Below are 24458 nucleotides of genomic sequence, written 5' to 3'. Positions count from 1 at the left end.
TAGTCATTAGGCCACTGGGCTGAAAGGAATTATGCCCCTTGGTATCTTGGTAACAAACTTGGGAAGAAGTAGCCCCATTTTAGGCTCTTTGTTAAGTTCCTACTGCACAACAAAGCAAGGTACAAGATCACTTCTATAATAGTTATTCACACAGTGTCAAGCAGCAGAAGGCTCCTCCCCTTTGGGAGAAGCTTCCAGATTCCAAAGTTGGAAATATCCAAAATGCATCATACCTTTGCCTTAAATTTTATTAGTAGTAATAAGCCAATAGAAAAGAAATAACAAAAAGGAATGTTCAGGATAAATAACTTCTTCCTAATGAGTTAACACACACACACACACACATGCACGCACACGCACACACACACACACACACACACACACACACACACACACACTGAAACCTGTGGGTGAACTAATTCTCACAAAGTTATACAATATAGTTAACAGAAAGTATGTGAGCAGTGGATACTGCCAGCTGGGAAAAGGGCCCTGGGTGGGTCCTGCAGCTTCTTAGCCTAGATGACCAACTTCTCCACACTAAGTGTACTTGTGGTTTCATCTTCTTCGTTGGAGCCGAAATACCCCGGGAGGTCCAGCATTCTCTGCTCAGCCTCAGTGAGGCGGAAAGAGGTATTGTCATAGAAGGCGAACTCAGAGTGGATGGGGAAGCTCTGGCATTTATCTTTTCTGCAGTGAGAAGGGCTGAGCTGACTGACTTTCTGGTAGCTATCTTTGGGGGAAATGGGCGAAGACTGCTTCCTTGAAACACTCCTGTGACTGGGGGACGGTCCCCTGTGAGCTCGGTGAGGCTCTATTCTCTCAGCTCCTGCCACCAGTCCTGCCTGGCGATCACCAGTGTCTGGTTTCCTCCTGGGATGCCCCACAGTGTAGGATTTAGAGAGGGGGCCCAAGGGGCTGCTGGTCCGACCTGCCCCTTGGAAGTGTTCTGATCTCTCCGGAAGCAGATAGGCATTTCGACTAGGAGGCCTGCACCTGTCCTCTGTCTGGTCCCAAGTCCGCATCCGGGAACTGCATGCGGGGACCTGCCGGGGAGTCAGCGCTGACAAGCTCCTCTCCCGGAAAGGGCGGGACTGCTTGGTTTCATGAAAACTAGCAGTCCTCCTGAAGAGGGAACTTCTGGGGTAGCATCTCTCCGATGAGCCTTCTCTCCCACCGGTCGACCTCATCTGAGACTTGCGGATCAGGGTCTGGCTGGGACTGACTGCACAGCTGGGTGGAGGCAGGATGCAATCCAGCCTGGAGGGGGGCCTTTCCCCAGTGCCTGCCACTGGCTGGTCCAGAAATGGAGACTTGATTCGGAACTTGCTTGCTGCTGCTGCTTCTTCGGGGCATTCCAGGTCTAAGGGAGGGCTGGCAGTGGCATCCACCACGGTGTCTGTCAGGGGATTCTGAGACACGTGGTACACTTTGGTGGTCTCTGTCAATCCCTTCTTCTTCATCTCTTTCAACTGCTGCTGCGCCAGGCGGTAGCTGAACAGGGGTGGGATGATCTTCTGCGCATTGGACTGGAAGCTCTCACTGCCAGAGGCCTCGTCATCAGGAGCCGCTGGCGTACTGCACCTGTAAGTCAAAGGGATGCCTGTGTCCCCCGGGCTCCCCCTGGGCCCGTCGCCCGCATCTGAGAAGCTTCCACGAGCCTCACTCAGCTCGCAGATGTTCTCCTCATCCGAGTTCTTCCGGAAGCCAGGGGAATGGATTGAATTGTGTCGGGCAGGTGTGCTGCATTTGGAGGCCCTGCCGAACCTTCTCCAGAGAGTGATGAGCACGGTGGCAACGATGATGAGTAAGCACAGGGATATCCCCGTGACGGTCACGACGTTGTTGGACTTCACAGGACCCTGGGGTGGAACAGATGATGGGCCTGGTGACCGGAAAACTTGAAAAAGAAAAAAAAAGTTAAATGTATCTCTTACGTTGATTTCTGTGCATGATTTTAGGGCTGCAGTGGCTCCCCAGGTGATCAGAGCAATTAAAGAGGATAGGGAAGAACCGAAGAACCAAAGACTTGGATTCTTAATGAGAGCGGAAGGCAAATGAGGTGACCAGTAAAGAGAAAACCCTGCAAAAACAGGGACCACAGAAGGGAAGTGGCCAGGGAAACCACAACCAACTCAGCAATTCCTGCCAACACCCCTCCCCCTCTCGCCCCCGGCCTGGACACACACACACACTCATGGAGACAGGAACACGGGCAACCTATAGTTAAACATACCCGTGAGAGGCATGTGGGGAAAGTCTTGTATAAAACTTGAAACATAAAATAAATGGTTTAGGTAACTGTACCTAAACTTGCACAATTAGCAAAATGGCCCGAGGAAAATACTAGAACATCGTTTGTCACATTCATGCCTGAACTCTGGCCAACGTGTGTCCCACAGCCCCGATGTTTTGTTAAGATGCAGAAGCCCATGGAGTCCCCACCTGTACTGCTGCAGGACACTTGGAAACCTAATGCCACTGTCACCTAACCTCACCGTGCCCCCATTCCACCCCCCGCCTTAGTCACTGCCCACAGTCTAAGTCCTTCCAGGCATCTGTTCCCTTTTCTACATAGTGTCACTCAGTCTCACCTTCTCCACCTGCTCCAATCCTTCCTGTGCTGTTCTACTCTTCTCTAGATCACACCCGATTACAAACTCCTCAGACTCCTCCATCTCCCTTAGAGGGCGCTGCACTTGGCTTCCTCACCTCCCTTGAAGCCCACCCATCCCACAGAGCAACTTTCCCCAACCCTCAGCTGGAAGCTGTCACATATATGTCTTGGTATTTTTTAAATACACACACACACACACACACACACACACACACGAGAGAGAGAGAGAGAGAGAGAGAGAGAGAGAGAGAGAGAGAGAGAGAGAGAGAGAGAGGATGCTCTCACAGGCCAGAAGAGGGTTCAGATGCCCTGGAGCTGGAGTTAGAGGAAACTGAACTTCCTCAAGACCTGACTGTCAACTTGATATACTCAGGAAGAGGGGCTTCAACTGAGGAATTATCTCTGTCAAATTATCCTGTGGGCATGTCGGTGGGGCATTGTCTTGATTGCTAATCCACGTAGGCAATACCATCTTTGGGCAGGTGGGCAATACCTCCGCCGCCCCCACAATGCCACAGCCAATCATACTCCTTGTTTTGTCCGCCCTGCTATCATCAGCTGTTATAGAGAGCTGTACTATTTATTGCAGGAAGCAAAGTTGATGATAGATGAGCGGTATGTCAGTTAATGTGGACCTCTCTTCTGCTAAGCAGGCTTGGGAAGCATTTTCTTCTATAGCCAGACAAAACTCTGGGTCCTCGATTCAGTGAAAGACTTATTTACTTCTGTTATTGGCCATGGCTGCTGATGACAGAGTATAGCAGCTTTCCCATCACCCACCACACAAATGCTCTCTTTTCTGCATCACTTCCTGACTCTGGCTGGCAGCTTCAGAAAAACACAGGTGGAATGAGTTTTTCACAGCTGCTGGTTTGGCCTGTCCTGCTTTATCCTCTCCCTGGATCTCCTGAAGTGAAGGAGATGCCCTGATGTTAAGCAGATTTTCACATCTCTAGGGAGTGACAGGCAGACATAATAGGAAGAAGCAAATGCGTGCAATGACCATTTTAGCCAACTAAGCATTTATCCCAGGCCTCGGTGTACAGGAAGGGGTATCTTTATCACTTAGCTGTCTTGTTTACAATGTGTGCTTTTCCAGACCCACCCAATATAACAGAAGTTAGATGCCAGAACATAAAATATGATCACATTTCCTCAAAAAACAACTGCCAATTCCACTTGCTGATGTCTCTTCTAGAAAACTACACTCACCTTAATACAAAGGCAAAGTATCTTAGATAGGCAACTTACTATGATTCCTACTCCCCTTGATTCCTCAGTTTGTGACCCTGGCCAACACACCTCCATGTTCCAGAGCCTTCCCCCAGTGTGTGCAGAAGAGAGTGTACTGTCATCACTTAGTATCTTAGGATTGTCTCCTGGATGTTGAGGCTATTAGCCTCTGCAGGTGCCATATTTGCATAGAATTCACACACATTCTTCTGCTTTGAAAGACGTTTTTAGGTCATCTATGTTGCTCAGGATAGTACAACAGTTGTATAAATAATTGTCACACTATTCTGAGACTGACTCCCAGAACCCACATGGTGGAAAGAACAAATGCCTGCAAATTATCCCATCCTATGACCTCTACACAAGTACCATGGCACGTGCATGCACTCAGAATTTTACATGTATGTGCACAGGCAAAACTTTCAATGTTAAAAAAAGAAAAAAAAAACTTTACTTGTTCAGAAGAGATGCCATTTCTTTTATAGGGTTAAGGAATCATTAAAGAAGATGGGTCAACTGGAGTCAGAAAGAAGAGTCTAGGCTAGAGTCTCAATAAGAAGACAAACTTGAGAATAACATTCTTCAGAGGCTAAAAGGAAGGATGGAAGGTCTACAGAAAGACAGAGTAACAAGGCCACTGATGGGGACACTGGGAGAGGACGTTGGGTAACTATGGTCTTGGCTAAAAGGTTCTCTTAAGTCCAAACACAGGGAAGCATCTAACACAAAACAACCCCAGAAGGATATGGAACTAAGGATGCCTTTGAATCTGGAAATTGAGAGTATGAGAAGGTGGGCCTTGACAGAGGAACTTTATCTAAAAGTCAGGACCTCAGCAAAAGCTGACCAGCTAACCAAGCTCCTTCTCAGGAGGTGGCTGGAGCAAGAAAAACACGGATATCTTCACTGCCATAACTGTAAGTGCTATTCAGCTCCACAGAGGAAGAAAGCCTGCCTCAAGTAACTGATCATCTCCATGGACCACTCACATCAAATACCCTTGAGCAGCTATCAGGGTGGACCTTGACGATGCTCAGAAAATGCAGGAAAGTCCGGTTACAGGGGATAGCAAGAAGAAATATCCCTGCCTCCTCCTCCCAGATAGAACTGGCAACAAATAAACTTAGGCCACTGAAAAGGAAAGAAACAGAGCTCCTTTCTTCATTTTGACAACTGATGGTCTACACTCCCCCTTTGGACAACCTCTGAGATGAAGGGGGAAACTAAAAAAGATGTATTTCCATAGGATTTTTTTTTGTTGTGTTTTGTTTTAAGGTAGTAGAGAAGCACGGGGAGAAATGGCAACTGATTGGGCAGGGTGGTAAACCTGTAATCCTAACACTCCAGGTGCTGAGACAGGATAAAAATACAAGATCATCCTGAGCTACAGAGTGAAACCCTACCCACCCCCCCAGAAAAACATCTGTTGCCAGCAAGATGGCTCAAATGGTAAAGCACCCACTGCCAAGCCTGAGAGACCGAGTTCCATCCTTGAAATCCACACAGATTAGAAAGAACAGATCCTTGCAACACTCTCCACCAACTGTTTCTGTATTTTTAAAATTACTTAATACGTCTGAATCTTTAGACATATCCTAGTACCACTCCCTCACTTCCAATGTTAAATCCCATCATCTCATTGGCAAGTTACTATCCCAACTACTCCAAGTCTTAGACTCTGATTAGCAAGCACAAAGCCAGAACAATGGCAATCAGAGAAGTAAGCTTTTCACTGAGCACAGACTAGTAGTTCCCAGACAGGCCTAATTGACAGGGTCTCTGAGGAGTGGCCCGAAAGGAAGCAGGAACACCTACCAGCACACTCCTCCAGGGAGCAAGAAGAGGTCTCTGAGGACATTCCAGAGCAGCTGGGTCTGGAGGGGAAAGAAGAGAGACACACACGGCGACGCTCTCGGACAGCATCCCCGCACGTGGTGCTACACTGACTCCACGGCTGCCATGGTCCCCAAGTTTCTGCAAGGATATAAGTCATGCTTTTAGTGCCAGTCACTTAAGAATTGGTATTTTACTGCACCCAAACGAAGCAGCAAAACTCAAAGCTCAGGTCTTAAAATGCTAGAAGTAAAAACATTCTCATGGATGTAAAAAACCTGGAGTGTTAGTCTTAATCTCAGAACAAAGAAGAGCTGTATAATGTATACAGTCTTAGCCAGTCTTAGCATTCCTACAACCCACCAGAAAGCTGAGGTCACAGAGCAACAGACCAGCCTGCAGTGAAAGGAAGTTCAGGTCCCTCCGAGCAAAGAGGGGCTGGAACACTTGTTTGCCTGGGACAGAGTCCAGAACCCACCCACACAAGCTCATCAGACAAACACATCTAAGACTGAGTGAATTGCTGAGAGAGTAGGATGAGAACACAGAGCCCCTGGGGACAAGATAAGAAGGGGAACCTGTGCCCACTTGCACCTCTTCTCCAGGGATCCCACCAGAAGGACTGAGGTCAAGTGTAGGACTAGACAACGTCTCTTCACAGTGTGTGTCTGGAGGAACAAGGTCACACAGTAAGAAAGACATCAAACCTTATAGATCCTTCCTTCCTTCCATCTCCTCTACAGAACACTAGTCTCAACCACTGGGGAAAACACAGTAGAGCAACCACACTGAGAGTTAGGCCAGCTGTTGTATTGTGACTGGGGGAGCACTGAAAATGTCCAGGACCCACACTATTGGAGGTCTTCCATTACTACATAAGATCAGAGAGCCTGCCTCATCCCTGGGATTCAGATACATAGCACTTGCTCCAGATGAAAGAGAACCATGACACAGTAAGTTAAGTACCAAATGGCTTAGTATTAGCAATTAGTAGTACCTCCAGGTTAGTAAACTACATACCACGTCTCAGATAGCAACAGTTTGGTACCTGCGAGAGTCAAGAGCAAGAGGTGAAAATTAATGTGAAGGCTGACAAGGTGGTTCAGTAGATAATGGTGCTTGCTACCAAGCTGGAAGATCTGAGTTCAATCCCCAGAATCGACGCACAAATCCTACAGGATGACCTCTGACTGCCACATGGGTGCCAAGATGGAAAGTGAAGGACATATAGAAACATGAAGAAAATCCCTTTGGCAGCACAATGTTTCCCCTAAACACATAGTAATGTATGGACACATATTGAAATCTTAGATACAGTAAGGGTTTGCCAGAGCAACAGGAACAACTCAAACACAGCCCAATTCCTTACCATGTTAACCCAAAAAAACCCACAAAAATAGCTTATTGGAAGCAGGGGTATACCTATTTCTGGAAATAAATTACATTTGCCTCAGTGTCTACTATTTCAAGCAATTCTGAGATGCATATAAAAAGCAAGAAAAATGTAATCAATAAAATCAGACTCAGATATGACTTAGAATATTAGGTATATTGGAAACAAAATTCAAAATACCCACGACTAATGTGTTAAATTAGACATCAGTGGAAAAGTCAAACAAGATACAGATACTCATGAAAATGTCCCACTATAAGCTAAGGATACTAACTGAAATGCTAGAACCACAAAATACAGCCGCAAAGATGAAGAAAGCCTTCTTCCAACTCCCAGGAGTTGGAAACTAGAAATAATTCAAGCAGAAACATAATGATATCTGAGTAGAATATGTACCCCTAAAAGCATGCAGTAGGAGTTTCACATACCCCAACCCCACCCTGTGCATTGGTGTGGTGAGGTTCCACCTAATGGAAAGTATTTACATCCTGAGGGCTCTGACATCAGGAATGGTGCTAATTAAGTTCATCCTAAAAGACTGGGGAGGTGCACTTTTGCTTTTTCTGCTGCTCCCCCAATGACATAGCAGGAAAGTTCTCATCAGAAACAGCCTCCTAGACTTTGGTCTTCCTGGCATCTAGACTTAGCAACAAACCTCTGTTCTTTATAAATTACCCACACTCAGCTATCCTGTTATTTTATATAGCACAAAAACGGACTAAGACAGCAAGATGGGATGAGGTGAGAGAGAGAAGCACAGACAACTGTGGGCAACAGTCTGCTAGGCTCTCACACACCTACTTGGGATTCTGGAAGGAGGGAGAAATTACTTGAAAAGATATGTCTTAAGAGTGTCCAAAATGAATAAAGATACTAAAGGACAATTCAAAATGCTCAGAAAACATCAAGTAGGAAGAATACAGAAAGAGAAGAAAAAACAAACCAGGAAAACATGGGTCACTGAGATGGCTTGATGGATAAAGGTGCTAGTCATGAAACCTGGAAGTCTGAATTCTACCCTCAAACTGGGTAAAGGTAGAAGGAGAGAACAGACACAGAATTGTCCTCTGGCCTGCCCACATGTAGGATGATACACATGTTCCCAGCTCCCTAGCAATATATATTGGTGAGATGGTTCAGCAAGAAAGGCACTGCCAAGCCTCACAACTTAAGTTCTAGCCCCAGGACCAACATGGTGTGTGCCAGAACCCAAACTGGGCTAGCAACACATGAAGTCCACCATGGCTCCTGTATTTTATCCTTAACATAGGTGGTGACTACATCTCATTCCATTGGTAGGAGCTCAACTTCACAACTGGATGTGGTTGTTAATCAGGACAAAAGGAAAGGGGAAGGTTCAGGAATGAGACCTTGCTGAACTAACAAAAACCAAACTAAAATTAAAGTCTCTTCTCTTCCATTTGAAAAGTCTTAAGAAAACATATTATTTTATATTTGTCTAAGATTATATAACACACACACACACACACACACACACACACACACATATATATATATATATATACATATATATATATATATATATTGAAGTTATTACACTTGGATTGCCAATGCTCTGCCCCAAAGCCATAAACATCTACCTAAAACTCATCACCAAGGATGAGAATTGTTGGTTAGGTGAGTTCAACAGACTCCCAAAACAATATAGGCTGTGGCTGTTGCCCTTGGCTGCCTCCTAAAGGTTGAAGACGAGTCCCTCTTGCTGAAGATAACATGAACTTCAGACATTGAACCTGAAAAATTCGATCTGTATCTGAGCTTCCTCCACCCTGAGGACTAGGTTTCAGAATACCAAAAAGTGCTATGCAAGCTTCCAAAGAGGGAGGCAACAGTCCTACCCAGCTGTGGTGCCTAAGAACCACCATGACCAGCATGTCCCTAGAGTGCAGTAGTGGCACTCTATCTTGGCAGCAACCAACAGCTGTCAATTAGACTCAAGGCCTGCTCATCAAGAGGGAAATCAGCACTGGTACTGAGACCTAGTTGACTATCCTGGACTAGTGAAGTCATGGAAACCTACTGCTGCCACTTTGCTAGAGTGGAGTAATTCCTAACTGTGTTCTAAATACTTGTCTTTATACCCAGAGAGAAGTTTAAATCCCAACCCTCATCAAAGAGCTTGTTTTTGTAGCAGATGGGGACCGCCACTGAAAACCACAGCTGGTCATGAGGTAGAGAACGCCTGACCATAAGGTACCCAGGCCCAGTAGATACATCTACAACACAACTCCTGCACCCATGGTTCAGGGAACATATGGAAGGAGGGCAGAAAGATTTTAAGGGTCAGAGGACCAGAAGATCTGTGAGACTGCATCTCCTGGAAATGGCAGGGAAGCCACAACTATGACATCACAGCAGCGTGGCTTCCTAAACATGACCCAAGTAATGAAAATGCTCATAGACATGCTAACAGGAAAAAGGGAAATCTGAAAGGCCCCATGCCTAGAAAAGGAACTACAGGCAACTAACAACTGCTAAGAGAATTAGTCCCCCCCAGAGATAAGCCCCTAAGACTATCTAACAACAATTTGTCTGCCCTGACGTCATATATATACATATATATGTATATATATATAAAAATAATATTATATATAATATTAAACAGACTCAACAGGTTGTAGTTATGTATTTATGTGTATATATGGAGATGTATATGCACATTTAGCAATACTAATCAAAGAAGAAAGGCCATGTTTTTGAGATGGAGTAAGGGAGAATGGAAGGGTTTGGAGGGAGAAAAGGAAAAAGAAGAAATTATGTAATTATACTTTATTTAAAATAACATTATTAAGGAAAAAACCAAATCTATTTCTTGAATAGACTGTAGGTAAGGATATATTTATATTCACACCTCTAGGAAAATCACTAAAAATATTTTAAGGTATAAATCATAAACTCACATCATGGTTGAAGTAAATTTTCAACTAATCTACAAAAAAAAAAAAAAAGAGAGAGAGAAACAAAGATCTATATAACCCCAGAAAAATAGACTTTAATCCAAATATGTAATAATAATAGTAAACATAAATTGCATAAACGTACTAACTTAAAAAAAAACAGATTGTTAAATTAGATTAAAAATCTGACATGATCCAAGCTTGTATGTGTGTGTGTGTATGTGTGTGTGTGTGTGTGTGTGTGTGTGTATGTACACACGCGCAGACATATGTGTGTGTATATACATGTGTGTGCATGCTGTTTGAAACCAATAACTTTATATATATAAACACATATAAATAAGTATAATGCACACATTAAAAACAGTTTTGTCAAAAGTAACAGTACAGAAGAAAATATGCTTCGGAAACATTGAAAGGAAATGGAGTGTCTATATTAACAAAAGACAAAACTAGCTGCAGAATGGGGGACATTACCTGGGTACAGAAGAACAATGCAGGACAAATGAGTCAGTTTACTATTAACAATCCTAGAGGCAGATCCACCTATAAATAGAACCTCACAATACTCACAAACTCTCCTCAGACAGCTTTCTTCCCACCCTTCCAGTACAGGGATGGAACCCAGAGCCTCTGGCATACAGACAACTGATCTTCCATTGAGTTAATCTTCCAGATAAAAATACTGTTGATAAATTCAAACTTCCTCTTTGAAACAGATGTGAAACCACTGCCTCACATACTAACTGGTTTCTTATTGAAAATAATCCCAACCTGTTCTCTGTCAATACCCACCCAACCCCGGTATCTATCTGATTCTATAGCACCACACATCTATATAATAATGTCTCTTTATCCATCCTGGACAAGAACTTCTAACACAGCTACTACTACACAAAGCACTACAAAAACATAAGGAAAATAGCAGGGCAGATGTGTTCTCAGGGGAGCCAAGTGGTGCAATCTTTGGAGTGAGTCATGGAAGATGAGTTCGTTAAGGTAATTAAGTCTCTGGGGATTTTCACAAGAGTATGATCATTATAAATGAGCATCATGGACCAACATCAACTGAGATGTGGTAATGATATTCCATACAGAGATCCAAGTGAACACAATATTGGTTCTGTGCCTCCTGGATCACACTGTAGTTCGTCCTGAGGAAGAACAAAGAGCTGGCTTTGTCTACACGGCTCTGGAGCAGCTCAGTCACTGAGTCCCCCTGTGCCTGTAAAGCTCTGGGAATCTCCTATGGAAAATCTCTGTGTTCACCTAATGTGATTCATTTTCTTAAAATCTACTGGAAATTCTACTAGTACAAGATCTAAATAGAAAGTTAAATCAACATATCACTGTGTTTGTGTTTGATACCATGAAATGGAGAATTACAAAAGGCAATAATCCCTTGTTTTTCTAAGTATGTCAATTAAAAGCGCAAGACTGTTAAACTGGATTTAAAAAAAACAACACTCAGTTATAGTCTCTTTAAAAATTATTTTGACTTTCCATAATTTCTTTAAATACATGAGGTAATTTGTTAAAAACAACCACAACTACCACAGCAACAAAAAAACCCCAACAATCCCTTTAGTGGGAATCAGAAAAAGAAAATCAGTTTTGATTTAAAACAAACAAACAAAACCATGAGTCTTAATGTAAAAAAACCAAGTGAACTCATTTAAAAATGCTGTATTTAGGGCTTATGAGATGCTCATGGCATAAGAACATTTTTTCCATGTGGGCTCTGAACCCAAAGCTCCCCAGCACCTGTGCAAATGCCAGGCATGGCCACCTAAGCCTGTAATTCTAACACTGGCATTGGTGAAAGCAGGCAAATTCCAGGAGCTCCCTGGTCAGCCAGCCTACCTGGGACTGAGCTGCAGATTAGGTAAGAGACCCTAGTTGAAGGACAGTAAGAAGGAGGAGGAGGAAGAGGAGGAGGAGGAGAGCAGTAGAGGAAGTCATTGGAAGGAGGCAGGTACCTTCTCGACAAAAACACTGGCTCTGCTTGAGAGGCAGAGGCAGGAGGATCTCTGTGAGCTCAAGGCCAGCCTGGTCTACAGAGCTAGTTCCAGGACAGGCTCCAAAGATGCAAAGAAACCCTGTCTCAACAAAACAAAACACCAGCTCTCTCACACATATGCATGTGCACACATACAAATCCATCAGCCCTAACACACACACATGTGCATACGTCCACACCCACAAGATTCTGGCTGTTTCCCCTTGAAAGTAAAATCATGCCTCAAAGAACAATAAGAAGTTAAACATTTAAACTAGCTTTTAAAAATCCACTTCTAAATCAAAATAACTAAACAGGAGTTAGCTCCAGATCAACTAAAGCAGTGATCAAATTTATACAGGAAAAGCATTTAAACACCATAAGCTTCAGATCCCTGAAGATATCAAGCAACTTTAAGGAAAATACTGTAAAATGAGAAATTATTAGACTTCTAAAGTTCCTATATCACACATGAAAAGCAAGATGACCAGTTTTTTGTGAATGAAAGGTTATTTTGTTTGTCCCTCTTAGATGTCTGTGGATACACACATAATTTAAAACAAGCTTGTCTGGCCAGGTAGAATGCCTTTTCAGCCACCACGAGAGATACCAACTCTGAATGAGCAAAATTTGTCTGGAATGCGATAAGGAAAACCTTTTCTGATTCTAAGACCATTTGAAGGAGCAAAGCTGATGAACTGTTGACATTGCTAAGACGCTGTGCTTTAGAGACCAAGGTAACTAAAGAAAACATGCATTACAGAAACCTCCAGGCGTGAATGAGAAAGCAGGGACACCTCAGGAAAGCAGTTCCATTCCCTTTGCAGAGCAAGGTTTGCTTCCATTGAACAGTGCTCACCCTTGGCTATTGGACAGTTCTCACCCTTGGCTATTAGACAGTGCTCACCCTTGGCTATTGGACAGTGTTTACCCTTGGCTATTGGACAGTGATCATTCTTGGCTATTAGACAGTGCTCACTCTTGGCTATTGAACAGTGCTTACCCTTGGCTATTTGACAGTGCTTACCCTTGGCTATTGGACAGTGATCACTCTTGGCTATTGGACAGTACTCACCCTTGGCTATTGGAAGTACTCATCCTTGGCTATTGGACAGTACTCACTCTTGGCTATTAGACAGGGCTCATCTTTGCCTATTGGACAGTGCTCCCCCTTGGTTACTGGACAGTGCTCACCCTTGGCTATTGGACACACAAACAGTTATGGTTTTCCAAATGAGCTATCCAATATAGGATAAATGAGGAAGTGGGGGGAAAACCAGAATCTTCTCCAAGCTGAAAACTTATTGTCCTATATCGGAATTGACAGAGTATGGAAGATGATGGCAGAACAGTGATAAAAGCTAGACTGCTTAACCTTTGGTCTCATTTGTTTTGTGGTCCTGAGACTAGAGCTCAGGGCAAACCTTCTACCTATGAGTGAGATCCCCAGTTCATAGTCTACTCAGCTTTTCACTTAAACATCCCGAGCAAATCACTTCGCTTTTCCATGCCTTCACCTCCTCACCTATAAAACTGATAACATAATGAACCTAAGTTACAGAATTACAAGGCCTAAACTGGTTAATATTCACAAAAAAGCACTTGGAACAGTACTGGGAACAAATTAGTCATGTAAAGACCACAAGTGGTCCCTCTTGCCAACGTCTAGAATGTACTGTTTCCTTTGGTCCTAAGACATACTTAGAAGAGCAGAGAGGGATAACACATTATTCCATTTCCAAAACAAAGGAGTAACAAGATTTGGTGGGTCAGTGCCTCAGAAAGAGTGGTCATGAGAAGCAGGGGGATTTGTAGGTAAAGTGCTGCTACAGTAACTTGAGGACCTCCTCCGCATCCATGTGAGGGGTCATTTCTCAAGAACCACCACCATTGTTTTTCATTTGAGACATGATTTCTCACCAGCTCCCAAGGCCTCTTGATTAGGTTAGCCTGGCTGGTCAGTAAGCCCCAGGATCCCTGTGTTTTCACCTCCTCAGGTTTCCATCCCTACAGATTAGTGGTTATGGTGCTGGAAGGTTCTCTGTACCCTAACAAAGGAGAAAGGTAAGCACCAAAACAGCTACAAACTCTTGGATCTCCAATGGTGACCTGCCTGCAAGACATCACTGATGCAGTAGTGGCACATCGCTTGTGGGAGTAACCAACCACTATCTTATTCCATTTAAGGCCTACTTTACAAGATAAGCCCACACCCTGTGAAACTAGATTGGCCAGGGACCTAGAGGAAAACCAAATACTACTGTTCTCTAAAGGGTTGTCGTAATAAATGATTCCTAAAAACAAGCTGCCATACTCATAGATCAGTGCATTGCTCAGCCATCATCAGAGAAGCTTCTTCCTTCAGTGGATGGGAACAAATACAAAGGCCCACAGCCAGACAATATGCAGAGAGTAAGAGACTTTGGAACACTCAGTCCTAAATGAGATGTCTCCATCAAATTCCTCCCCTCAGGTCTCAGGGAACATTGCAGAACAGGTGGTGGAAAGATTGTAAGAGCCAGAGGGGATGAAGAACACCAAGGAAACAAGGCCTTCTAAACACAGCAGGACTGATACACATATGACCTCACAGACTGTGGCAGCATGCACAGGACCTGCAAAAATCTGCACCAGATAGAGTCCTAAACCTGAAAGGAGAAGTGAACACCTGTCCAGTGGACACCTGTCCCCATCCCTAACCCAGAAGCCAACTCCCATTGATAACCACTTGCAAATGAAAAAATTAGTCTCACTTGGGAAACAAACCATTCTTGAGGGCAGGCCCCATGCCCAGAAGTAGATGGCCAACACAAAATGAACTCAACAGCATCTTTGGAGGTTCTTTGTCTCATAATGTTAAGACAGGGCATTTGTTTGTTTGTTTAACCTTACAGGTCCTTCACATTACAGCTTCTGGTTTTGTGTTTCCACAGGATTCCTTTGTGTACAATCGTGTATGTGTATGTGTACAATCGTGTATTTCTGGGGCTTTTTCTTTGGCTCTTTTTCTTCTGTTTCTATTTCCCCAGTTCCAATTTGTTTTTGTTTTATCTCTTATTTTATTTTATTATTATTCCTTAGATGCCTGTTTGTTTTCTAATGAGAGAAAGAAAGGGTGTGGATTTTGGGTGGAAGGGAAGATAGGGAGGAATTGGAGTAGAGGAAGAGAAAACCATAATAAGAATATAGTTTATGGAAAAAAATCTATTTTCAATGAAAGAAACTATAGTACCACCCCTAAGAGGCAAGGCCAATCCTGACAGAATGGGTAAAAAATTGTAGAAACCTGAAGTTGGGGATGCCAGGAGTGAAACAGTGTCTTTGGGACAAGACTTCCGAACTGAAGAACTCACAGCATCTGTGGCTAACCTGAACAAGAGCACCATGGAGTGGAGCCTTCATCATTAGCTGGAGATACTGATGACTAATAGTTTTTGAAGGAAAAAAGAAAACCTAAAGAGGTTATGTGAATCTGATTGCCAGACAGCTGTATGGTCCCCCAGACCCCAACAAGTTCTGTATCCCCCGAACCCATAGACTCAACTAGCTATGGATAGAAAATGTTCAGAAAAAAATACTGCATCTGGACTGAAATGCATGGACTCTGTTCTTGTCATTGTTCTGCAAACAATGCAGTGTAACAACTTACACAGAACTACATTGTACTGTTTTATAAGGAACCTAGAGATGAACTGGAGCTTACAGGAAGTAGTGTGTGGCTTTTATAGGAATACTATGCTTTATTGGTATCTGGGGATCCCCAAACCAGTCTCCCAAAGAAACTGAATGCTGAATATGATCTTAATTTTTCAGGAAAATATAACAATGCTAATTGGAATAGTCTGAAGAATGAATCATGAATACTACAATTCACCTAGACTGTATTAATTTTGATTAAATAAAGGTACTGATTTGATTTTTAAATGCTGAAAAATCTCCATACCAACCTATATTTCTCTGAATTAGCATGCACTCCTTTGCAGAAAAATGGCTTTTCCTCGAAATTCCAAAGTTAAAGCAGTATTTGTTCTTCCCCACATCAAACAAGGTGCAGTTAAACACTGTTCTCCTCTGTCCGAGGGACAGGCTGTTCTCAGCAAGCTGAAAAGTCCTCTCCTCTGCGTGTCTGGGGGCCTCTTTGTAAACAGCAAGCAGTCCTTGGACAAAGACACAAGGAGGTGGTAGGACCATCACCTCCACCACAGATTCACACGTGACTTCCGGTGCCGTCATCAATTTGTATCCGAATTTTTGGGCCAGGTCAATAGGTCCCGTGGAAGTAATGACTGAGTCTTGACCCCAGAGCTTCAGCACCACTGTAACATAGGCTTCCACCCCTACTGGTGCACACCCAAACTCAACCCACTGGCCTTGAGCGAGCTCCGTCCTTTTGCTGGCTTTGATGGCCAGTGGCTGTCCCCTTGTTCTTGCCTCTGGAAGACTGTCAGTGAAAATCACATCCACAAGTATGTCCGGCTTGTCCACTGGAAACAGGCAGAGAGGCTGAGTGGTAAAAAGGCCCACTTGGAAGGTGCCTTCTGCAGCCTTGGCTGTCCTATTCAAATCTATGTGGAAGATGGGCCATTCTACCTTCAGAAAGGCACTTTTCTCCCAGGCAGGAACTTGGGTGCTATTGTCTATCACTTCCGGAATCATTACAAACCAGTAGTCACCGGCCTCCTTGAAGTAGAAGCACTCAAACTGGAGGGTTCCCTGGGACTGGTTGGTCAGGAGGTACTTCGTGGTAAGAGTCTGATTGGTGTTGGCCTTCCACAGCATGATAGACACGTTCCTCAGTGTCCCATTAACATCACTGAGGTAGTGGAAACCCACCGACACTGTTCGGTTGCTCAGGGCCACGTGGACTGGCTCCTGCAAGAAGAGGTATTCAGCTTCTCCAAGGACTGGAAGGAAATGGCAGAATTGTATTTTAAAGCGTGCATTTGAGCAGGACTATCAGTGATGATTGCTTTTTAGACACTAGAGAATGTGGAACAAAGCCAAGGATATTATAGAACGAAACAAAGCAACTAAGAGGTTGAACACCCAACTTGTTCCTTTCTAAGTGCTATGGTCTCTCATTACCCTTACGTTTAAAATGGTAAACAGTGATAAGTAATCTGAATTTACAGCACTCAGCATCTAACTGCAGTGAATACCTATGAAGGTAGAATAACTGACAATCCCCAGGCTTAAAATTCAGGCCCTTACATTTCCCACTTTAATCATTTTCTGGTGTTCAGAGAAAGTTTGGTTAAATGGCGAAATACAAATAGCTGTAGATTGTTTAAAACGTAAGATACTTAAATTCTTTTCAAAGTTATTATTGTCCAATATTCAAGATAAGCCTTTAGGAATTTTTACTAGTAAAAGAACCAGTGTTCTCCACTTGGGTGAAAAGGAGAGTTTTAGATGGATGAGAAATGTTATTTATTTATTTTTTGTTGTTCATCCTTAATAGTATGAACATTTCTGAAATAACTAGGCATGTCCTTGGAAACTTTAATAACATACAGCAACTGGTACTGCATTGGTATGGCAGATGCCTACTAATTTCCCAAGTACCATTCAGTTATGATCAACCATATCTTTTAAGAAGAGACCCAACTGAGCAGTTGAAATGGTACAAAGAATGTTGGCACATAAGAATCTTTGTTTCCTTTCTGAACTGGATCCAAATACATTATCAAAGCAGGCAGAATTTGGCAATGCAATAATCAGCTGCCCCATTGCTGTGTAAGGCATTATTCTCTAATGAAAGAACTGCCAGGGCCTCTTTTTTTGGTTTGAAAAATGTTGCATAATTAAAATTTATTATTTTGACTGTATATACCCCATCCACATATTGTACATGCATATCATATTGCACTTGTCTGGAGGGGTGGATATATTTGTTTATACTTACCATCTTTAAACTCCCCTTACCTGTATATAATTATTGATTACTAGAATCAGCACATGGATATATCAACATATAGATCAATCAGTACCTCATCTTTTTCCTACCTGAGATTGAAGTAAGATTTATAAAACTTGGATAGATTTTTGAATACTTGATCATATTACTTAAACATCATAACAGGATAAAATTTACCTTTTTTTTTTTCATTTAGGGAAAGGGGGGGAAGTTGACAGATATTCCCTTGCATCTGGAGACAAAGTGAGTTGAGGAAGGCGTATACACTAGTGGTCAGAGACTCTCACACTTATCATAGGTCAAGGAAGGGATTAAGACTGAGACAAAAGTAATTTTAAAGATTTTTTAAAAATTTAAGTGTGTGTGTGTATGAGAGAGAGAGAGAGGGTGAGAGAGACAGTAGCTGCCTACACAGACAGACACATTTCATCCCCTGGAGTGTCAGATGATCTTAAGCCCACCTGACACCGATGCTGGTAATGGAGCTCAGGCTTCTTGCTTGCTCTTAACTGCTGGACCATTTCTCCAGCCCCACTAAAGTCATTTTAATTTAATTTTGAAAGGGTCAGGGTGTTCTCCAGTGCATCTTAAGATTAAGATTCCTTAATGTCTTAGTTAGGATTTTTATATTGCTGTCATAAAACACCATGACCAAAAGCAACTTGGAGAGGAAACAGTTTATTTCAGCTTATAACTGAATGACTTATTCTGGTGTTTAGGTATTTGGGGGAAATAGATATACAACACCCAGAAAAATAGTTTGATTTAAATGGCACAATACAAGTTGCTGTGGATTATTAAAAATAATTATAAACTTAAAAATAGCCAGTGCTGCTTACTGGCTTCCTCAACCTGCTTTCTTATAGAACCAAGGACCATCAGCCCAAAGTTGGTACCACCCACAGTTTCTCACATCAATCATCAATCAGGAAAATGTTCTACAGACTTGCTTGTAGGTCAGTTTTATAGAGTCATTTTCTCAATAGAGAGTCACTCTTCCAAAATGACTGCAGCTTTTGTCATGCTGACACAAACTAACCAACAATTTACTAACAGGAGTGGGGTTGTTTTGTTTGCTGTGCTTTGTTTTGAGCTAGGATTTCATGTAGCAATCCTCTTGCTCTCTACATCCCAAATTCTAGGATTATGAGCATGTATCATGCCCAGTGATCCAGTCTATTATAAATGACAGAGGCTGTCAACAAGGCTGACCAGATTCTGATTCAATGGGAGCCACCAATGAAAGCAATGTTCATGTCCAGCTGGAATAGGAGAACAGAGAAGCAACGGATGGGTCCTAGTGGGAGAATGAGAGTGGATAAGACACTCTCATTTTAAAAACTACAATCTGGCCCTACTACATCCTAATACCACTCTAGTGTTTTGTTTCATTTGTTTGTTTCTTCTGTTCTTTTATTTCCCCTTCCCCTATTTATTTCAGAATTTAAAGTTACTGGAGTATTCCTATAAGCATGTGTGTGTACACACATATGGATAACCCATAAGGGTAGATCTCATCTATATCCAGTAGACATGAAAGGGGCAAAGAGGAGTATGAAAATACCTTTTTTTTTTCCTGCCAGGTACAGAGGCATATGCAGCACATAACAGGTCAGCAGGGCTATGTGGTTAGCCTCTGCCCATATCAGAGAGAAGAGAAGAGGGTGGGAGGGGGAATACATGTAATATCCTTGTTTTCATTTACTTAATAGTGGTGAGGCTTTTGTTTTGTTTTTATTTCTGTTTAGTTAAAAAATACATTTAAATTGAAAATTGAATCAATCATACAAAATCTTTGATGTACATACAGCATTTCCTGAGACACCAGGGTGACAATGTCATTCATGGCTTCAAGAGGGTTCAGTTGGCCCACCCAGCCTCTCCCACACAGGGTCACCAACACCAGTGCATTTGTTCCCAATTGATACCAACGGCTTGATGTGTTCTCACCACACTCACCATAGTCACAGAGCACCACCAGCAAGAAAGGTGAAAGGTCTTTCAACATCGGTTTCATTCTGGTCAGTAAAATCCCAGGCCTGTAGACTCCTCATGTCCTTTCTCAAGGCAAAATTGTGGGCTTTCTTTTTCTCTCCCAAATCACCTGAAATTAGAAACTCAAAGTCAATGATACCATTTAATGTGATTCACAGAGCCATAAAATCCACAAATGCCATGTGTTCAGACAAACCACAAGGTCAGGTACTGGATAGGTGGCTGTGATGAAGAGCACAACTGCTCTTCCAAGAGGACCCGAGTTTGGTTCCCAGCACCCATGTTGGGTAGCTCACAACACCTGGCTAACTCCAGCTCCTCTCTTGGCCTCTCAGGACATCTGCACACATGTGGCATATACTCAAGTAGACACACACACACACACACACACACACACACACACACACACACACCATAAAAATAAATAATTATAAATATAAAAAGATAAAATAATTAAAAACAAGAATAAAGTCTTTAAATGGTAATGCCATTCTAAGAACCCCAACTTTCTAGGAAGCATTAAAAACAAAGGACAGAGAAGACACCGACTTTCCCTGGAGCAAAGGCCTATAATTACCTGGCCTACAACACCCAGGTATGCTCTGTGCTAAGATTTTCCTACAAAACACCTCCACCTTGCACCTCTGGAGCACATCCTGAAATGGGGAGAATGTTATTTGCTTCATTTTATTGAAGCTAACAGCTAATCTGGGTAATATCGAAACTAACAGCTAGTGTGTGTAAAATATACTGCTTATATGTTGGCATCTCACATTAATAAATTTAGTAAAAGTCTCCAAATTGTCACTTCATACTCTACTATGTATACCCAAGTCTTCATTACATGGCTCCCACAAATGGGTTATTAACACTTGCTTGCAAGTTGGTGTATTTATCTGCTTGCTTTATTTCTGGATCCCTAGGAGCTATGTACAAATGATGAATCCTTTTAAAAAGATACTCAGGATCCATGTATGGGACTGGAGTTGGCTACCTGATCTCTTTATCCCATCCAATCTAGTCTCCCCTGCCTGCCTGGGCCCCACCTCCCAGCCTACTAGGGAGCCAGCCTCCTGCTCTACACTCTTGGTCCCCCTTGTTCTTTCCTGATACTCCTTTCTTCCATTCCTTCTTGCCCATCTTCATTCTTTAGAACCTGCAGAACTACTCCCTACCAGGGACCCCACAACTACCACACTTGGCTGGGACTTGAAGACCCTACAGCTGTCACACTAGATGGGGACCCAGATTAGTGCAATAGCAACCAAAGACTGGAACACTCATCCAAAAAAGGTGAGGTTAGATATCTACAACAAGAAACATTCCAATTGTCATCATTCCAGATGCCTAGGCTGAGGCACAAAAAACACAAACATAAACAGTCAAGACAATACGGCACCTCCAGAAACCCAACTGTAATATAGGCCCTGGGAAAAGAAATTCAACTGAAGAAGAAAATTACTTCAAAATAGCAATTATGAGTATGTTCAAGTATCATAAAGAAATATGAGTAAATGCCTTAATGAAAATACAAACAGTTGAATGAAATGCTAAAAATAATTAAAGATATAAAGTAGAACTTAACAAAGAAATAGAATCACTAACCAACACCCAAACTGAAATAAAACTCAAAATACACTCAAGAAGGCAAACAAAAAGCTCGGAAGTAAGTCTCGCCAACAGATTAAAAGGCACAGAAAGGAGAATTTTGGGTCTTAAAGACTAAGTAGAAGAAATGGATAGCTCAGTCAAAACAAATTTTAAATCTAAAAACCTCTAGGTACAAAATATCCATGAAATGCAGGACACTATGAACAGACCAAACCTACAAATAATAGGTACAGAGGAACAAGAAGAAACTCAGCGAAAGGCACAGAAAATATTTTTTTACAAAAATATAGGAAAAAAACTCCAATCCAAAAAAAAGAAAGAGAGAGAGAAGCCTATCAAGGTACAATAGAAGACAGAAAAGAAATTCCCCACATAGTAAACAAAACACTACATGTACAGAACAGAGAAATGATATTAAAAGATGCAAGCAACAAAGACCAAGTCACATATAAAGGCAAGCCCATTAGAATAACATCTGAGTTTTCACAGGAGACTCTGAAAGCCAGAAGGACCTGGACCAATGTTCTACATGCTATAATAGACCATAGATGCCAGCCCAGATTACTATACTCAGGAAAACTACAAATCATAATAGACAGAAAAAGAAAAGGATTTCACAATAAAACCAAATTTAAGAATTTCTGTTCACTAATCCAGCTCTGTTGAAGGCACTAAACTGGAAACTTCAATCTAAAGAGAAAGGTAGCTAAAGCACAAAGGACAGAAGGAGCAAATAATACCAGAACAGCTCATCGCAAGAAGGGAGGGGGGACACCACAAGAACAAAATAACAGGGATTAATAAACACTTCTCAGTAACAACTCTTGACATTAATGGTCTTAATTATCAAATAAAAAGATACAGAATAACAGATTGGATCAGGAAACAGGATCCATCTGCATTCAAGAAGTGCACCTCTCTATCAAGAACAGACACCAATTTAAGGTAAAAGGACAAAAAACAAATGGAATCAAGAAGCAAGTGAGTGTAGCTACTGTATTATCTGACAAAACAGACTTCAAACGAAAGCTTCCCAGAAAAGATAGGGAAGGATACTACATGCTCACTAAAGGAAAATTACTTCAAAAAAAAAAAAAAAAAAAAAAAAAAAAGGAAAAATATCCCTTATGAACACAAGTGCAAAAGTTCTCAATAAAATACTTGCAAACCAAATACAAGAATACAGCAAAAAGATTTTTCCGTAATGATAGAGTAGGCTTTATTTGAGAAATGCATGGAAATTTCAACATGTGGAAATCAATAAATATGATCTACCCCATAAACAAAATGAAAGACAAAACCACACAATCATCTCATTTGAGGTAGAAAAGGCCTCTGACAAAACCTTACATCTATTCAAGATAAACGTTCTGGATAATCTAGGGATAAAAGAAACATACCTCAACATAATAAAGGCAATATGCCACATAGCCAGAATCTAACTAAATGGAGAAAAAGCACTTCCACAAAGTCAGAAAAACAGACAAAGCTGTCCACTCTTTCCATTTCTGTTAAATATTGTACTTGAAGTCCTAGAGCAAAAAAGATGAAAGGAGATCAAGAAAATACAAATATGAAAGGTAGAATCCAAAGTATCCTTATCTGGTATGATTTTATAAGTAAAAAACCCACCAGAAAATTCCTACAGCTGATAAACACATTCAGTAAAATAGTAGGCCACAAAATACTTGTAAGATATAAATACATATATACATAATGTATTATATATTAGTCAGGGTTACTATCACTGTGATAAAACACCATGATAAAAGCAAGCTGGGAAGGAAAGGGTTTATTCATCTTACACTTTCACATCACTGTTCATCATCAAAGTAAGCCAGGACAACAACTCAGTCAGAGCAGAAACCTGGAGGCAGGAGCTGATGCAGAGGCCATTGAGGAGTGCAGCTTACAGGCTTGCTCATCATAGCTTGCTCAGTCTGCTTTCTTATAGAACCAGGACCACCAGCCCACAGATGATGAAATCCACAATGGGCTGGACCCTCTTCTTCAATCACTAATTACCCTGTCTTGAAAAAACAAAACAAAGAAAGAAACAAAAGCCTTACAGCAAATCTTATAGAAGCATTTTCTCAATTGAGGTTCCTTCCTTCCAGATAACTCTAGCTTGTGTACATTTGACATCAAATTAGCCAGCACATATATAAATATATGTATTTATGAAATATATATACAAATGGCAAACACACAGAAAGAAACCCAGGAAACAATACTTTTCACAATTGAACCCCTCCCCCAAATAAAATATCTTGGGATAACTCTAACAAAGCAAGTGAATGACTTTCATAATAAAAACTTTTAAGACACTGAAGAAATAAATTGAAGAAGATATCAGAAGATGAAAAGATCTCCATGCTCATGGTAGTATTAATAGAGTGAAAAATGGCCATCCTATTAAAAGCAATCTACTGATTTAATGAATCCTCATCAAAATTGCAACACAATTCTTGATAAAATTGAAAAAAATCTTAAATCTTATGTGGAAGCACACACACACACACACACACACACACACACACACACACACACACACACCAAATAACTCAAAATGGATCAAGGACCTTAACATAAGACCAAATACTTGAATCTTACAGAAGCCAAAATGGGAAATAGGCTTGAATTCATGGGCACACAAAAGGACCAGCTGAACAGGACACTGGCTGCATGGGAATTCAAACTAACATTTTTCCTTATTAAGGTTTTTATTTTCATATATTTGATCATGTTTTTACACCTCTGATTCCTCCCAGATCCTCCCTACTTCCCTACCCACCCACCCTTATATTTTTTCCTCCTTCAAAAAGAAGAAAAAAACAAACAAACAAACAAAAAGCAAACACACAAGAGACCAATACGTTCAAAAATGGCAAAACAAAACAAAAGTCCACAAAAATACTACTAGGTTTATTTTGTGTTGCCCA

General features: G+C 41.8%; 1 protein-coding gene across 2 annotated transcripts; it reads right to left on the bottom strand.

The window, feature by feature from the left end:
• Positions 1-391: 391 nt before the first annotated feature.
• Thsd1 (thrombospondin type 1 domain containing 1) lies at positions 392-20008 on the bottom strand. Of its 2 annotated transcripts, XM_051182088.1 has the most exons (4): positions 19870-20008; positions 15941-16897; positions 5666-5824; positions 392-1900 (listed from the first exon to the last, which is right to left on the bottom strand). In XM_051182088.1, exons 1-4 carry the CDS (start codon positions 19925-19927, stop codon positions 519-521), a joined length of 2556 nt encoding a protein of 851 aa, XP_051038045.1. In that variant the 5' UTR covers positions 19928-20008; the 3' UTR covers positions 392-518. The 2 variants fall into 2 exon arrangements, with proteins under 2 accessions (XP_051038045.1, XP_051038046.1); XM_051182089.1 differs by lacking the exon at positions 5666-5824.
• Positions 20009-24458: the final 4450 nt, after the last annotated feature.

The sequence above is a fragment of the Phodopus roborovskii genome, unplaced genomic scaffold (genome assembly GCF_943737965.1).
Source record: "Phodopus roborovskii unplaced genomic scaffold, PHOROB, whole genome shotgun sequence".
NCBI lineage: Eukaryota > Metazoa > Chordata > Mammalia > Rodentia > Cricetidae > Phodopus > Phodopus roborovskii.
Note: the sequence above shows the minus strand (reverse complement) of the source record. Positions and strands in the feature narration are given on the sequence as shown.

Bases quoted from the DNA above. Each gene is read 5' to 3' on its own strand.
- Thsd1 (XM_051182088.1), bottom strand. From the start codon at position 19,927: ATGAAACCGATGTTGAAAGACCTTTCACCTTTCTTGCTGGTGGTGCTC. The intron at 5,825-15,940 runs GTTGGTATGGAG...ATATCCTTGCAG, and splicing joins GCTAATTCAGAGAAATATAG to AAACTTGGGGACCATGGCAG. The intron at 1,901-5,665 runs GTAGGTGTTCCT...TTCTTTTTCAAG, and splicing joins CTCCCTGGAGGAGTGTGCTG to TTTTCCGGTCACCAGGCCCA.